At 33.6% G+C, this 17,107-nt stretch overlaps 2 protein-coding genes across 2 annotated transcripts; both read left to right on the top strand.

Moving 5' to 3' along the window:
• Positions 1 to 9,928: 9,928 nt before the first annotated feature.
• Positions 9,929 to 13,320, top strand: LOC108985706 (heavy metal-associated isoprenylated plant protein 41-like). The gene is made up of 3 exons (XM_018958112.2): positions 9,929 to 10,210; positions 10,911 to 11,109; positions 11,701 to 13,320. Exons 1-3 carry the CDS (start codon positions 10,021 to 10,023, stop codon positions 12,917 to 12,919), a joined length of 1,608 nt encoding a protein of 535 aa, XP_018813657.1. The 5' UTR covers positions 9,929 to 10,020; the 3' UTR covers positions 12,920 to 13,320.
• A 1,031-nt stretch (positions 13,321 to 14,351) lies between these two features.
• LOC108983318 (uncharacterized protein At4g26485-like) lies at positions 14,352 to 15,728 on the top strand. The gene is made up of 3 exons (XM_018954913.1): positions 14,352 to 14,526; positions 15,059 to 15,257; positions 15,422 to 15,728. The coding sequence occupies exons 1-3, from the start codon at positions 14,352 to 14,354 to the stop codon at positions 15,726 to 15,728; spliced, it is 681 nt and encodes a 226-aa protein (XP_018810458.1).
• The last annotated feature ends 1,379 nt before the right edge of the window (positions 15,729 to 17,107 follow it).

The raw sequence follows: 17,107 nt of genomic DNA on the forward strand, positions 1-17,107 counted from the left end.
CGCATGCTTGCATGAGTCCATGACCACGAATTGATGCCAACCGACATCAAAACTGATCATCTTGCCCGAACCTCAGGCCCTACTCACTACTCATTCCCAAACTTCATTTTAACTAGACATTTACCCAAAAGTATTGTCTCGATTGCATAGCCAACCCCAAAGTTCCCATCTTGACGTTGTTTCTGAGCATATTCCATAAATTAAAGACCTTTAATTCTTTTAGTTACTCATGAAAGTTATTATTTCAAATTTTCTTTGATTTATCTGCCAAAACTGAGGAAACTCATACTGTTTTGTTTTTGGCAAGGAGTATCACCATACACGCACTGACACACCTTTGGATTCTCTGTGTATTCTTTGACTTTTCCCAAATGGGTCTTTGGCCAAATTTTCTTTTGATCAAAGCAGCTTCATTCTTTTTTATCAGTGCTGCCACAACTTGCTCCAATGGAGAGTGCAAGGTTCACATTTTCCTTAATTTTTATGCTACAATTAAGTGCAGGTTTGGTGCAAGATGAGTGCTGGTTTGGTGCAAAAAGGGAGAGGGAGAGAATAGAGAGAACCGAAGGGAGAGAGGGAGAGAAAGGAAATAGATGAGTGCAGTTTTGGTGTTGACTGGTGCAGGAGAAATTGGTTTGAGATGCTTACGTGTTGCGATTTCATTGGTTGGTGCGAAAATGGGTTTTAAACCCATCGGCTGGTGGCATTTCTCTATTTGCATGGATACTTCGTGACAAGTTAGAGTTGGTATATCTAGCCTTCTTCACTCCCATGCATGACCAGACTAGAGCAGTGCTGAAAGAGAAATGATAGTTACAATCGTGAGTGTATAAATATCGTGTAATCATTTTGAAAAAAGTAAAAAATATGAGATTCATGTGAAAAAAAAATTAATTTTTTAATAATAAACCAACTTTTTTTCAAAGTGACTGCACGGTGTTTGCGTGCTCCACGACTGCATGTAGTATTATTCGTGTTGAAAATAATGAGATTTACTATGCATCAACTACTATTCACTCTCACACCTTACACCTATAGCTTTTCATAAGGTGTGTGGTGGTGAATAATACTGATAAGAATTGTTTTTTGAAAATAATACCTCAACTGCTCACTTTTGACCTCTAACACGTATTTATAATGGGAAAAACCTCCTTTAATCTCTGGATTATTATCAAGTATTTTCCCAGAAAATGAGACTAGACTGGAAATTAATATACACACCCGAAGAAAATAACTGATAAGATGAGATAACTTAGAAGAAGAACTTAGGCTATTGGAGGTCGGCTTCACAAAGGGTACGGCTTCGGGGGTGATCAAGTTTCTTCATAGAAACATGAAGCATGCATGCTCTTGTGAAACGGCCTTCATCAGTACTGTGCTTCCAGATTTGATTCAAACTTTAGTTTCTCATGTAGAACAGTGCAGGTTCCACGAATGCATTTGGGATTGGAAATAGTGCATTTTAACAATAATCTTTCAATTTTAGGAGTGATATGAGAAATGGAAGCCCAGGAAAGGAAAACCTGCAAATTTGGGCTTCAAGACTGCATGACATATATAGATGCAGCATAATGTGATCATTACTTACATGTGGTTTTTCAGTCCCTCAAGTCTGCAATGTGTTCAGTCTGTGTAGATTTTTGTTGAGACTGTCTAGAGCTGTATTTTCCACTGTATGTAATGTGGTCACTTTTGGTCACCATTCAGCCCCGCTACTTATATTCTTTCCGAAAACTACTCATTGAGTATTAATAAATAAATTTACTATTCAACCTCCATGTAGATAAAAAAGCTATTGCATATTTGAGTAATTATCGCTAAAAAAATCCATATAGAACACCTTCCACACTTTCAATCTCCTTATAAGAGGTGATTCAATTATTCCCCTATATATGTAAAACTCCTAAGACACATTTAAAGGTTACGCACACACTTTAGAATTACTCAACATTTAATAATGAGTAGGTTATAGAATATTCTCCTTGGTGAGTGAAATGAAATAATATGGTGCAAATTAGATCTGTAGTAAATGAACAAGTTTTAAAAAAGCTCAATTGAAAAGAAGAAGAAGAAGATTATGTGTGTTTTTATGAATGGTTCTTGTAATTGTTGTATTTTAGATAATTTCTAACAAGTTAGTCGTAGACAAATGAGAATTTTCATTTTTCTAAGATTTTCAATTTTCAAGAAAAAATACATCAATTTTCAAGATTTTCATGAGTTTTAAATTATTTTCTTACCCTTATAACTTTTTCAGAATAGTAAGAGATGTAAGCTAAATGACGATTCTATAATGCGGAATAAACACTTTAAAACAGAATCGACATGTTTAATGACAAAGAAACAATACCTCCAGCCATTGATGTTTCTCACGGTTTTGCTGCATTATCTCACTGATGTTTGGCACTTCCAAACTCTACTCACTCTATTTAAATGGTGTAAGACTGAAGGGGATTGACTGAATGAGTCTAGGGACCAAACGTAGTATTTATAGCCGAAACTTCCTTCAAGTTTTGGTGGCTACATGTCCACATGTTCAGTTTATCATGGGGCCAGTTTCAACATTCTACAAACGTGATGAATACTCAGAGTGAACCACTTCAAGCGCTCCTAAAAGGAAGGGAAGCTGGGGACTTGTTCTCATGAATGGCCTCTGTGAGAAACAGTCAACATTCTCCTACTTGGTCCACAGTTGATCTAATCTAATGTTTCATCTTAAACTCATCGATAATCTGTATTTCAGTAATAAATACATGAATCATAGCGATAGGTCCTCTAATGACGAGTATTACCTTTCATGTATTATCATGTATTTATTTCTTAAACATTATAATTTATGTGGCAACAATTTCTTAATGAATAAACACTATGTTTATTCTTGGTCCAACACAGATGAATTTTTTCAAAATTAAATTAAGGCACACGTCAATATAAGAAAAAACATCAAAATAATTAAGAATTTTATTAAAATAACATTGCTCATACAATGAAAAATTACAAAATGGAACTAAGTCTCATATTCACTACATGATCCTTGAATTGTAACGGTGGCATGCCCTTAGTCAAAGGATCAACGATCATTAGCTCAGTGCTGACGTGCTCAATGATCACTTTTTTTTCTTTAACACATTCCCTTATGGCTAAATATTTAATATCGATATGTTTACTTCGACTCCCACTTTTGTTGTTCTTAGCCATAAAAACAGCAGCTGAATAGTCGCAATACATTTTCAATGGCCTAGAGATAGAATCCATAATTCTAAGCCCAGAAATGAAACTCTTAAGCCATATACAATGTGAAGTAGCCTTAAAATAAGAGACGAACTCGGCTTCTATAGTGGAAGTGGCAGTCAAAGTCTGTTTGGCACTCCTCCATGATACAACTCCACCGACCATAAAAAAAATGTATCCTGATGTTGATTTGCGCGAATCAATACAGCCAGCAAAGTTAGAATATGAGTAGTGAATTACTTCCAAATTGTCCTTCTGCAGCTTGTGAAACTTCAATGATTGGTCGTTCAACCACTGTTTTTAATCTCATACCGTACTGGCCGATACAGGTACCATATACGTTTCGTACCGGCCCAAATACTGGCTGTACCGGCCTTAATTTCGGTCTGTACCAACCTATATTTTGGCCTGTACCGGCCGATATTTCGGCCTTCAATTTTTGTTTTTCATTTTTTCAAACTACAAACTTATTTTTTGACTCCCAATTCAGATTAAGCTATTTATAATTTATATATATATGTATTTATATATAATTTATTCATATATAAACTACTATTTTTTAATATAATTTATTTATATATCGACTATCCCGAAATGGTACATGAAACGATACTGATATTGAAATATTTCATTCCAGTGACTTGATTGGTACGGCTTCCGGTATGGTATTCAAAACATTGCGTTCAACACCAATTTACACTTGAGGGGTGCTGTAAACAATAACTAATCTATAACTTGAGGTGGCAGGTTGTGATTCTAAATGATCATTTTCAGAAACTATTTTTCTGGTTTGATCGCTCCCACTGATCAAATTATTTTCAAGAAACTTTACATTTTTTGATTTCACAATCTTAGTATTGTGAGCTGAACAATAAAATTTGTAACCTTTAGACTTTTCAGTATATCCAATGAAATATCCACTAATAGTCCTTGTGTCTAATTTCTTCTCTTGTGGATTATAAATTCTCACATCAGACGGGCATCCCCAAATGCGCATATGTCGCAAACTCGGTTTTCAACATTTCCATAATTCAATTAACGTTTTAGGAACAACCTTGGTTGGAACTCGGTTTAATATATATACTGTCGTCTTAAGTGTTTCAGCCCACAAGGATTTAGGAAGATTGGAGTTGGTAAGCATATTCCGCATCATGTCCAATAATGTTCGATTTCTTCTTTCTGCTACACCATTTTGGTCTGGTGAACTAGTCATGGTGTATTGGGCAACAATCTCATACTCTTGAAGAAACGTTGCAAATGGCTTAGGTGCTTGTCCATCCTCTGTTTATTTATCATAATATTCATCATCTCTATCTGATCTCACGATCTTAATTTACTTACTACATTATTTTTCTACTTCAGCCTTAAAGATCTTAAAGGCATCTAATGTTTTGTTCTTGTTATGAAGCATGTAGAGATACGTATATCGTGAGTAATCATCTATAAATGAGATGAAGTATTTCTTACCATGTGAGTCCATGTCTAGACTACATATATCAGTATGTATGATATCTAATATGTCTGAACTCCTATTGGCACATTTCTTTGACTTGTTGCTCTGATTTCCCTTTATGCAGTCCACACAAGTCTCAAAATCAGTAAAATCCAGATAATTAAGTACCCATTCATTTACTAATCTTTTAATTCTATCTATGAAAATATGACATAATCTTCGGTGCCATAATTTAGAGGAATCCTCATTAATAACATATATTTTAGTGCCAGTGTGAACATGTATTAAATCATAAGTGGAATTATTTTGTAAATTAATGCAGTAAAGACCATCAGACAAAGTATCATTCTCAACACAATCAGAATTATAAAATAAACTAAATGTTGAATTTGAAAATTAAAGGAATATTCAAAAGGCACAAGTCTTGAAACTGAAATCAAGTTTATAGAGAAACTTGGAACATAAAAGGTATTTTCCAACTTTAAAACAAAACCACTACTTAAAATTAAATAGCAAGTTCCTATAACTTCCACATGCGAGCCCATCTTATCTCCTGATAAGATGCTTTGCTCACTTCCCACTAGCTTCCTTAAGTTTTGCAAACTCTACAAAGAATTTGAAATGTGGATTGTTGATCCAGAATCAATCCACCATGTGTTAATATTGACATTAACTATATTAGATTCATAACAAACAAGTGAGGTTGGATTACCTTTGTTTGCAAGTCATTTTTGAAATTTAGCACATTCCTTCTTCATGTGTCCCTTATTTTTACAGAAGAAACATCTGAAATCTTTCTTGATACCAGCTTGGGGAGGTATTTTACCTTTTCCTTTTTGATTGGCTTGAGATTTGCCCTTTCTAGGATCTGCCAGCATTGCACTTTCACCCTGTTCCATCATCAATCTCCATTCCTCTTGAACACATATGGTCATGAGTTCATTAATTGACCATTTATCCTTATATGTGTTATATGAGATTTTGAAGGGTCTATATTGATGCGAAAGAATGTTTAGGATGTAGTGCACCATAAAGGACTCTGACATTTCAATCTCGAGTTTCTTCAATTGAGCCACATTGTCCCTCATTTGCATGATGTGCTCACGCACACCTCTCACACTGGTGAGCCTTAGGGATAATAACTTCATGATTAGGGTGCTTGCTAGTGCCTTGTTTGAAGTAACAAATTGTTCATCAATGGATTTTATCAAGTCTCGTACCTTTTCATGCTGATCGACAGAACCATGAATATCAGCAGAAATTCTAGTCTTAATGAACTTCATGCTGAGGCGATTAGATCGCTCCCATTACTCATAAAGCGCGATGTCCGCTGCAGTGCTGGTATTAGTGAGTGCTGGTGGTTCGTCTTTCCTAATAGCATAGTCTATGTCCATCCACCCTAAATGAAGAAAAACTCTCTTCTTCTAGACTTTATAGTTATCTCCCTTAAGTTCAGGAATATCATAACGAATATCAAAGAAATTTGCAGGTTGTACAACTGCATAAAATTATAGATTACATGCTTACGTTAAAACTTAGGCCTAAATAAAATTTCATGTTTTACCAATGTAAATCATGCTTAAAAATTGAATCTAGTGACATTAAATTGCCTATGGGCCAAAATTTTAATTCAAGTATATTCAATCATTCTTTATGATAGAATTTTATCAAATTATTTACTTAATTCATAATTTTAAGGGAATATTATGATTATAATTTGATATATATTCTAGCTTAGATTAAATCTTATGGTAAAACTATCAAATCATTTACTAAATTCATTATCCCTGTATCTAAGTTATGAATAACTTGATATTTTATTCTAATTAATAATATAAATATAATAAAAAATATTGTGGGATAAAATTTAATATATTAAGTATAATTAATATCTAATATTCTTTATGTGATCCTAATCAATCATAATATATAATTTTATTTAATTAAAGATGATATGACTATTCTTTAATTAATTAAAATTATATGGATCACTAGACATTAAATTGCATAAGACTAGCTTAATATTATGAATTACATCATTTTAACTAATACTAACATGTTATTATTATGCACAAAATATTCTCATAATATAAGCATAAATATTCCATAATCAAAACTATAATATTATGCATAACATTTAATTTCATGCCTTTAACTATATACTCATCCAAAAATTGCATGTATTAATATAGAGCAAAATTAATCAATTCATGCAAACTAAATACAAGCATAATAAATAAATTTGCACAACAATTATCCAAATTGCATATAATTAAATCAAATAAAAATTATAAGCACAACTATATAGCACAAAAATTATAAGCACAAAGGGCGTGGGCCCAAAAACTCACTTTCCAGACCATCTATAAAGTGAATTTTTTTTTGAATTTTTTTTAAACTGACCCAAAAAAACAACATATCGTTTTTCTAAAATTGAAAATGACGTGTCATTTTCCTCATTGTTTAAAAGAAAAACAGATTATATAAACGACATATCATTTTTATTAAACTTATAAACGACGTGTCGTTTTTTCGCTATACTGAATGAATGCTGGCCCAACTAAATGACATGTCGTTTTCAACAAAACTGAAAAGTACATGTTGTTTATCTCCATACTAGATAAAAGGCTCCGAACTAAACGACATGTCGTTTTCACCAAAATTGAAAATGACGTGTCGTTTATCTCAATACTGAATGAAAGATCTCACAACTAAATGGCATGTCGTTTTCAATAAAACTGAAAACTACATGTCGTTTTGGTCGTCTTCAACCTCCAGACAGTTTCGCAGATCACGATTTCTATAACTATTTTGACGTCAAAAAACACGTTTTTAATTACAAAAAGTTTAGAAAAACTATTTCCGCATTATAGAATCATCATTTAGCTTACATTTGGTATTAGAGTAGTCCCACCTATCTCAAATAGACAAGTCTTTGTGAAAAGAAAGTATATCTCACCTAAAATGGTGTAAAAAAAGAATTATTATTTATTAGTTAAACATATTATTTTTTTTTAAATTTATACTAAACTTATCTATTTAAAAATTATTAACGTGGTACTTGAGTTATTAAATTGTTATAAGAATAATTTATATGTAGGGATGGAATCATTTGACAGTACTAGAACTTTGGAGACATCACTCACTTTCGCTTTCTCGGTAATTATTTGTTGTTTCCAAGTCTTTCTCTCAATTATGAACTTTAGGAATTGGGTCTTCTTTTTCCTGGTTTCCTTGGGGCCGGCCTATATAAGCAGTGTATGTTGCGAATGCAGAGAATACTAATGATTCACTACTTGCCGAGGCTGCCGACATATATGGATTCTTTCGTCCTCTCTATTTTTAGCTCAATATGTAATGAGATTTCTCTATTTATTTTTATTAAAGCATTACTTGAAATAGCGTATTTTCAAGACTTTTGGTGATTTTTCTTGATCCAAGTTTAAGAATACCATTTGAGATAATACTATTGCTTAATTTGGACTTAATTAATTTGTAACGAAACAAGATTTGAAGATTGATAACTTTCCTTGTTTCTCTTTTGATCCAAGTAATTAGTCCATGTCTGTTGCATCCGAAAACAACTTCCATCATTATTTTTAAAAATTTTTGTTCTAAAATTTAAAATTAAAGAAAATAAATACAGTGTCATTCATCATGTATTATTATGGAGAAATATTACTTATTATCCATACACCATACATCAATATATAATTTATTATTTTTGTAATTCTATTTAAACACAAATATTAATAATACAATATGTGTATTTAAATAAAAGATAAAAATTATAAATTATATAATGGTGTAATTTGACACTACCTAACGTATCCTTCGACTTAAGGCGCGGTTTGGATTCAAAGGTGACTTCATGAAATCTCAACTCATTTCATACAAAAAACTCTTCTCAAATTCAAATGGTGTAATGTTATCTGGAGTTGTTTTTTATGTGTTCTTATATACGACAAAACTCAATTCTGACCGTTGTTTTTTACTTTTTCGAGAGACTGTTTCCATTACACGGGTGTAATGAAGGCTCCAAAGGCCTCACCCACCCCTTCACCTAGCCCTCATCTTGACGCAGAGCTCGTCACTGTGGGCAAACCCATCTCCTGCCGTCATCGACGCCAGACCTCACCAATTCAGCCCACTTCACGACATGGGCGAGGGGGCATCTCATCTGCAATCGGCGAAACGCACGAATTGGAAGGCAACCCAAGGTATTGAAGCATCTCAAGACCCACGACAAAGGCAACCTAGGTCCGTTGATCGCGTGAGAGATACCATCCCCACCAATCGAGCTGGGTTTCATCTACAGCCTAGTAATCATTGTACCATATCACATCACGTCCCCCTTCCTTTTACAAAGATTCTCTTGCCCCTTGACCCAAAGGCTGCAAACACACATTTAAGATTTTGACCATAGATTAGCGTTATAACACCCATTAGTACTTGAATATAGAAAATCATTTTAAGCACAATTATTTATAAAAATTTATTTTATATATATATATATTAGTATTATTTAACGATTTTGGAAACAATTAAAAAATCATTTTTAAAAGAATTTTTATTAATCAGCTTTTATTTGATATTTTACAAAAAAATTCTGATAGAAACAAATATTATTATTCACTATATTAAAAAAAATAAAAATTAGGTAGGTAATTTATAAATTATTATTACTAGGAATAAATGTATTTATAAATAATTTTTTTATTAAAAATACTATACAATAATTTGTGAGATTCACATCTATCTCATCTCAAAAAATTAAAATTATCTCAACTCACTTCCAATCCAAACACACAATATTTTCAAAAATTATTTCATCTCAACTCTTCTCATAATTCATCACAACTCATCTTTTAATTCAAATGACTCATAAATGTCCTCCTCCACTCCTCGAATCCCGTAACGCCCGCAACGGTAGGAGATGATGGCATACTCCTAATAGAACCCCAATTCCAGGCCCTACTCACAATGTTTAATCAACTCATTTTCCTTTTGAAAAATGTTATTTTATTCATTCAATTTAATATTTATTTTGAGATTTCATATATTTTAATTTTAATTTTAATTATTTTATTTAATAATTATAGAAATAAATATTAATGTTTTGATTTTTTTTTTATATTTTTAAAAATATTTTAAAATAAGAAAATTAAAAAAAATATGAAAAGGCGAATTTGCCATAGCGGTTATTTGGAGCGGTGCCGCTCTTCCCTTATAAAGATCATGCAATTTCACAGCGAAGCTTCTTCTACAAGTTTTGGTCTCTCTCTCTGACTCTCTACTCTCCAGTCTCCCCTACGATACTGAGATTGAAAGCGTTGATGGCTGCTGATCAGGAGGCAGAGAGGGAAGTAGGAGTTGATGATGAAGAAGAAGAGAGATGGGTGATGCACTATTCGTCGAATCATCAAATACTTTTGGTGGGTGAAGGGGATTTCTCTTTTTCTTTGAGTTTGGCACGCTCTTTTGGCTCTGCTTCAAATATCCTTGCTTCTTCTCTCGACTCTTATGGTATAACTATCTCTTTCTCTCCGTGCCATTTGTGTGCATGTTGTATGTATGATGTATCCATGCCCGTATGTGTATTATGTATTTATACATGCATGCATTCATTATATGAATGCTGTTTTGATGAAAAATGCAAGTTTTTTTTTTTTACTCTTTTAATAAATGGACTCGTTTCCCTCTTGTTTTCTTGTGTTTGTTATCTCGTGGTCCTTGGTTCGTTTGGCTCTAGGGAAAGTATAAAGGAAAATAACTTTATGTATTACGGGATTGTAGGAACCTTTTATTCTTTCTTTTTTTCGTTCCTTAATAAAGAAATAACCTTCTTTTTATGATATGCCATGATTCTTTCTCATTTGGTCAATGTGTCGCATTTAGTTTTGGTAGAAAATTTATTGCTAGCGATTGAGAAATTGACGGACGGGAATGAAGACAGAATTTTCGGGAAATCTGTAGGAATTTAATGTAAATTACTTCCTTTTTTTAAAACTTTTCCTAAGCATCCAAACAGGACAAGAAGGGTTATTTCCAATAAGGGGGTTGATTTTAGTCTGAGTCCATTTATACTGGCGTTGCTACTTTTTGAGGTGGATTTTTTAGCCATATTAGGAAAAGATGTTTCATTTCTTCAATTTTTTTTTTGTTTTAATTTTTTTGCTATTTAGTTTTGGCCAAGTTATAACGTCAACGCTTTCTGTTTAATCAGATGTCGTGATCAAGAAGTACAAGGGAGCAAAATCGAATTTGGAAAATTTAGAAAAGCTGGGGGCATCCCTCTTACATGGAGTGGATGCAACTAAGATGAAATATCATACTGATTTGAAAATGCGTAAATTCAATCGGATTGTCTTCAACTTTCCTCATGCAGGGTTCTATGGAAAAGAAGACAATGAAAAGCTGATTAAGTAAGTTGTTGTATTTTATCTGTATCGATTTTGCCTCTACAATTTTTTATTCCTGTTTGAGTAGTATTATATGCAGAAAAATCTGATTTTCACAAGCAGCATGGGAAATAGTAATAGAGTTCTGCATCATCTTTATATGATAAGAAATTGAAAGCCTCTAATTTTTGCTTTTCCGAACTTATTGACTGGGCGGTGTGATGAGGTCATTGTCATAGGCGTTTGGAACCCTAGTCTTGGTGTGGGAATATATATGGAGCTTTGTAAAGCAAAGTGAAACCATGACCTTAGGCAATACTGTATCAAATACTCTTGAAGGAGAGTATGGAGATTTGTAAAACAATGCGAAACCATGGCCTTAGGAAATATTGTATCAAATGCTAATGAAGGATACCGAAATATGAACTTGTATTCTGATGAGTCCCTCATTGGCCATCTTTTGATGCGCATGATGCAGGAAGATGTAACAACATGTGTAGTTGCTGCACAAGAGTAATTTATAATTGTTTCATTGTTCTCATATCAAAGGGCTTTCTAATTATTCATTGCGGAGATCTAATACTATACTTTGCTTCCATTATCTGGTACCTAAAGAATGCACAGAGAACTTGTGAATGGCTTCTTCTCGAATGCAAAAGGCATGCTTCGAGCAAATGGTGAAATTCATGTAAACCACAAAACTACAGCTCCATTCTGTAAGTGGAATATAACGAAACTTGCTTCAAAGAATTCTTTGGTATCGGCCGGGTGTGTTGATTTCAAGAAAGAAGACTTCCCAGGTTATAACAACAAGAGAGGGGATGGTTCGAGATGTGATGATGCCTTCCCTTTGGGTAAGTGCAGCACCTTTAAATTCATGATCGGGTTCAACCAAACTAAAAAAAAGTCTCAAGGACGACGGGTCACACAATTGTATTCATCAGTACACGGAAGATCTCAGCAATTCCAAGGGGTTCCGAACCAAATGCAGCAGTGTTCAACATCAATTAATTTTAGTTATCCTCTTGCAGCTTGTCACTTGACAAAGTTGGAACAAACTTCAGAGCATGTGCGATTGCCGTTAACAATCGGCCCTAGAAATCAACTCTCCGGAATGTTTGATGGGCACTTGCATAATCCTACAGAAATATTTGGATGGACTAATTATGCAGCTTGTCACCTGAAAAAGTTGGAACAAATTTCAGAGCATGTGCAATTGCCGTTAACAATCGGCCCTAGAAATCAACTCTCTGGAATGTCTGATGGGCACTTGCATAATCCTACAGAAATATTTGGACGGACTAATTATGCAGCTTGTCACCTGACAAGGTTTGAACAAACTTCAGAGCATGTGCGATTGCCATTAACAATCGGCCCTAGAAATCAACTCTCTGGAATGTTTGATGGGCACTTGCATAATCCTACAGAAATATTTGGACGGACTAATTATGCAGCTTGTCACTTGACAAAGTTGGAACAAACTTCAGAGCATTTGCGATTGCCGTTAACAATCGGCCCTAGAAATCAACTCTCTGGAATGTTTGATGGGCACTTGCATAATCCTACAGAAATATTTGGACGGACTAATTATGATTTAAGCGAGTCCTTTCATGCACCAAGGCTTCATGGTGTGAGAGACTTTGCAGAAATTCCAAGAAGAAACTTGAGCGGTGACCTAAACTTTTTTCGTGAGAACCCTTTGAGCACTTTGCATCCGAGAAAATTGTTGTTGGACTATGTTTACGAACTGAATGCAAGGAGGGATGCACTGGATCGACAGTATACGAGAAGATTGGTATCGGAATATGGTGCAGAGCAACCAGCGTACTGGTGAATACAATATGTATGTTTTTTCTGGCTGGTAGGATTCTGCAAACTAGTAAAGCAGTGGTGCGTAGGACTTTTAAAAGCTGTGGTAAAGCAGTGGAGCGTAGGATTTATAAAAGCTGTGCATTGTATGTGCTACAGTTTCATGTTCTTGGTAGCTTATCTCTTGCCAGCATCCACTTTTTGGTTGTGTTTAGACGTTATAATCTGAAATTTCTATGCTTAATGGTTGCCCTTATGTAACAAGTTGCCAGCTTTTGAAAATGAGAGAGGTTTTGCTTCCATTGTTCAGTGTGTTATTTTCATGGACTTGTATATTTTGACCATTATGAAGTAGTTTCGGAAGGATTTTGATGGTTCATGCCTGTGTGGTAGGATCATGGCAGATTTAGGGCGATCGTTTCTTTACTTGCCATTTCTCTTTTTAAAGGAAATTCAAAACCTGATCTTAGAGTATATATATAATCTCCAGCCACTAAAATGAATGAAAAATGGCACAGACATGTTGGCAATATTTAAAATAAGAGATATCATTGTTTATTTTAAGACTACAATGCCGTGCCGAAATTTATAAGCACGCAGGAAGGTACTTCCAAAAATTTTCGAACAATGAATTAATTCAATCGGAAATGGACAGGCAATGAGCCAGTAGTACTTAATTTGTGAATAATTAAAATTGTGATCGATATCTCATTCCAAACCACAGCCAAAACTCATCATTATTAAGACTTACAGTTGTAAGTCTCTGATCTTGATAGGCAAACAAGGACGCAGAAGATCAGACAAATGCATGCATAGGAAAGGCCACGACGACGAACTTCAGCAAAAATCTAGCAAACTAAGGAAAACACAAAGCCCTTCCCAGCTATATACAGAGCTCTGCTTCTTTCACCGAATTTGGCAATTAAACAAGGCCCATGCAATCAAAGAATGTAAAGCGGCATCGATCATTAGGCAAATTAAGTTATCACACACGCATGCATTAATGAGAAAATATATAAAAATTAGGAGACTTCACCATTCTCATATATGGACACATGCATGCATGGAAACCTTAGCTTGGAGCTTGAATTCGATCCCTTCAAAATGAGAGGACGACAGTAACATACCTTTTCTGGTCCATTCCAACGCTCATTCAATCAAGAATCCGAAGAGGTACGCACCATGCATGAACCTCTCTCATTAATGCACGCAAGAATTCGAGCTTAATTGATTTTCTCAGAACTTAGCGGGTGACTTTAATGATAGAAGCATAACATTATTTCTTGCCGATTCCAATGCTCACTCATTCCAACGGGAAGCTAGAGCGGGCTCGTCTCAGTTGCAAATATATAGGGCAATTGGCACACATTATATTTAGATATATATATATATATATTTATATATATCCAATCCTAAAAGATGTTAATAGCGCTAGCTAGCTATTGAAGATTCTTAAAATGGGTGAGCTAATTAGTGTAGATAACAAAGAAGGAGATAAGAAATGGATACGGCATTATTGCAGCTCTCATAAAATACTGCTGGTGGGTGAGGGAGATTTCTCTTTTGCTGCATGCTTAGCCATACAATTCGATACTGCTGTGAACATGATTGCTACCTCCTTTGATTCCAAAAGTACGTATTATTATTTGGGAGGAGTAGTACATCATGTTGCATCTCGCGCGTAGTCGCATGCAGTAGAGTAATTCACAGTGCGTATTGATCCATATCTGTGACTGTCATGCATGAGTGTATTAATTTCTTGTGACAGAAATTAAATTTAGGCCATACATTCTGCTCTTGTATTTCTTCTTTTTCAGAAATAAGTTGAATTTTGTGGCACTTACAAATTTGTTTGAACTCATGTTGATCCAGTAGTACTACATGCACATGATATATATGATATTTAGTGATCTAGTACTACACAAATCTTATATGTTATTTAACTTATCTCTAATTAATTTATTTATTTTGTGCTTAGTGCTACATGATCACATATATAGATAACTCATGATCATGACATTCCTTGTAAATTTACTGATCCTGATGCACAATGTTTAATTCTAGCCTCACTACACAATACATGTACAGTAAGTTTACATATATAATATTTTTGGACTCTTTCTAACTGGGAGCTGTTCGACATGTGGATGCCATATATGCAAAGAGTTTTTGATGCAAAACTATTCGAATTCCGGAACCAATTTGAAAGAACTGGAAGAGAGGAGATGCACTATTTTGCACAATGTGGATGCACATACTATGATCGCACACCCTCTCCTTAATTTGAAAGTGTTCGACAGGATAATCTTCAATTTTCCTCATGCTGGTTTCATGTTTTCTGAACATGATGATCGCCAAATTGAGTAAGTTTTCTGTTTATTGTTTTTTTCTTTTCCTTTTGATCTGTTATGGGAAAGATAACGGTTCTGAGCATGCACTGCAGTAAAAAGCATATCAATAAATATATAAATATATATAATGCTTGGCCATGATCAACAATGAGATCTAATGGTGTAATTTGTTTCAGGCTTCACCAAGAGTTGGTCAGGGGATTCTTGTGGAATGCATTTGACATGCTGACAGAGGATGGAGAAATTCATATTACCCACAAGACGGCTTATCCTTTCAGCAACTGGAAGATAAAGAAGTTAGCAAAGGAGACTGGTCTGCGCTTTCTTGCGGAAGTGGAATTTTTTCAGCGGGATTATCCAGGTTACGTTAATAAGAGGGGATCGGGGAGTAGAATCGACGACACTTTCCCTGTAGGAGAATGCAGTACTTTCAAATTCGCCAAACCATGTCACAGATCATTACAAAGTATCCATCGAAGCTGAAAATCCATACGAATTAACCAGCTAGCTATATATATATATATATATATGGTTCGAGGTTTCTTAAATCATGTCATGATAACCGTTCCACAATTATCTCACTCTGTTTAAAATTGCACTGAGATCCTTGTTAAAACAGAAAAACCCATAAATCATTTAAGATCAGCTGATGATCATGATATTCATCGAAACACAAATTCTCAATTAATCAACTTTTATATATATAAATATATTATATATGGTCTTAAACCCAGGAATATATATTAGTGGTAGTGGTCTACGTGTACGTACGTGTGATGAAGGGACGTAACATTAACATTAGTAATGCTTCCAAGGAAATGAAGGCAACTTAACGTCACTGTTTCAAACGTGACAGGGATTGAACCAAAAAAAAAATTTTGATAAACATATAATATTTTTAACAACATATTTCACAATCATGTTTTAAAATAAAAAAATATTATTATAAAATATCATATAAAAATAAAACCATGTGAAAATACCTTTATTTTACATCATATATATTATAAATATATTATAAAATTAAGTATTGTGTATATCATTATTCATTTATATATAATATATATTTCATCTAATTTATAAGCTCATTTAGTTTAATTTATTTATATAATGATTGATTATTGTTTGGGAACCGCGCGCGTGCGTTCTGATGGGTTAGTTGGATCGCTTCCATTCAGAATTATCGATACAACACATGTAGACTACTTTCTACATCAAGGCTAATAATCAAGTATTTAATTAATTAATATATTATGCATGACATGACTTTGAATTCGTTATTGAGGAAACTTACTTCATAATCGCAGAAATTGATGACCTTCCACTTTCCAGGCCAGCTGGGTGCACTAGTCGAGGAAGAAGACTAGATCATTAGTTTCCCTTAATTAATTTTAATGAATTTTTAATATTAATCGATAGGTTTCACACCTGTTTTGGTTTATTTTATTTTTTGGATAGCTTTTCAACTCTAAACTACTAATTCACATTGTTAAGTCGTTATGACAGTAGAATAGTCTTGTTTGTTTTTAGAAAACATCTCATCTCATCTCATTTTATCTTACCTCATCATTATAACTTTTTTAAATTTTTATATAAAATAAAATAAATAATTTAATATTTTTAAATCTCAAAATAAAAATAATATTAAAAAATATATTCTAACAATATTTTATTAAACTTTTTAAATTTAATCTCAATTCATCTTATCTCATCTCATTTCTAAAACCAAACGAGTCAATATACAAATAGTAACAAACAGCCGTCTATAAAAATAATATTGTTTATAATTATATATATTTTTGGTAATGATTTCACTTGACCAAATTTGATTTGATTTTTTATAGGTTTCAACTCTAAACTAC

Source organism: Juglans regia, chromosome 2 (genome assembly GCF_001411555.2).
Source record: "Juglans regia cultivar Chandler chromosome 2, Walnut 2.0, whole genome shotgun sequence".
NCBI classification, from domain to species: domain Eukaryota; kingdom Viridiplantae; phylum Streptophyta; class Magnoliopsida; order Fagales; family Juglandaceae; genus Juglans; species Juglans regia.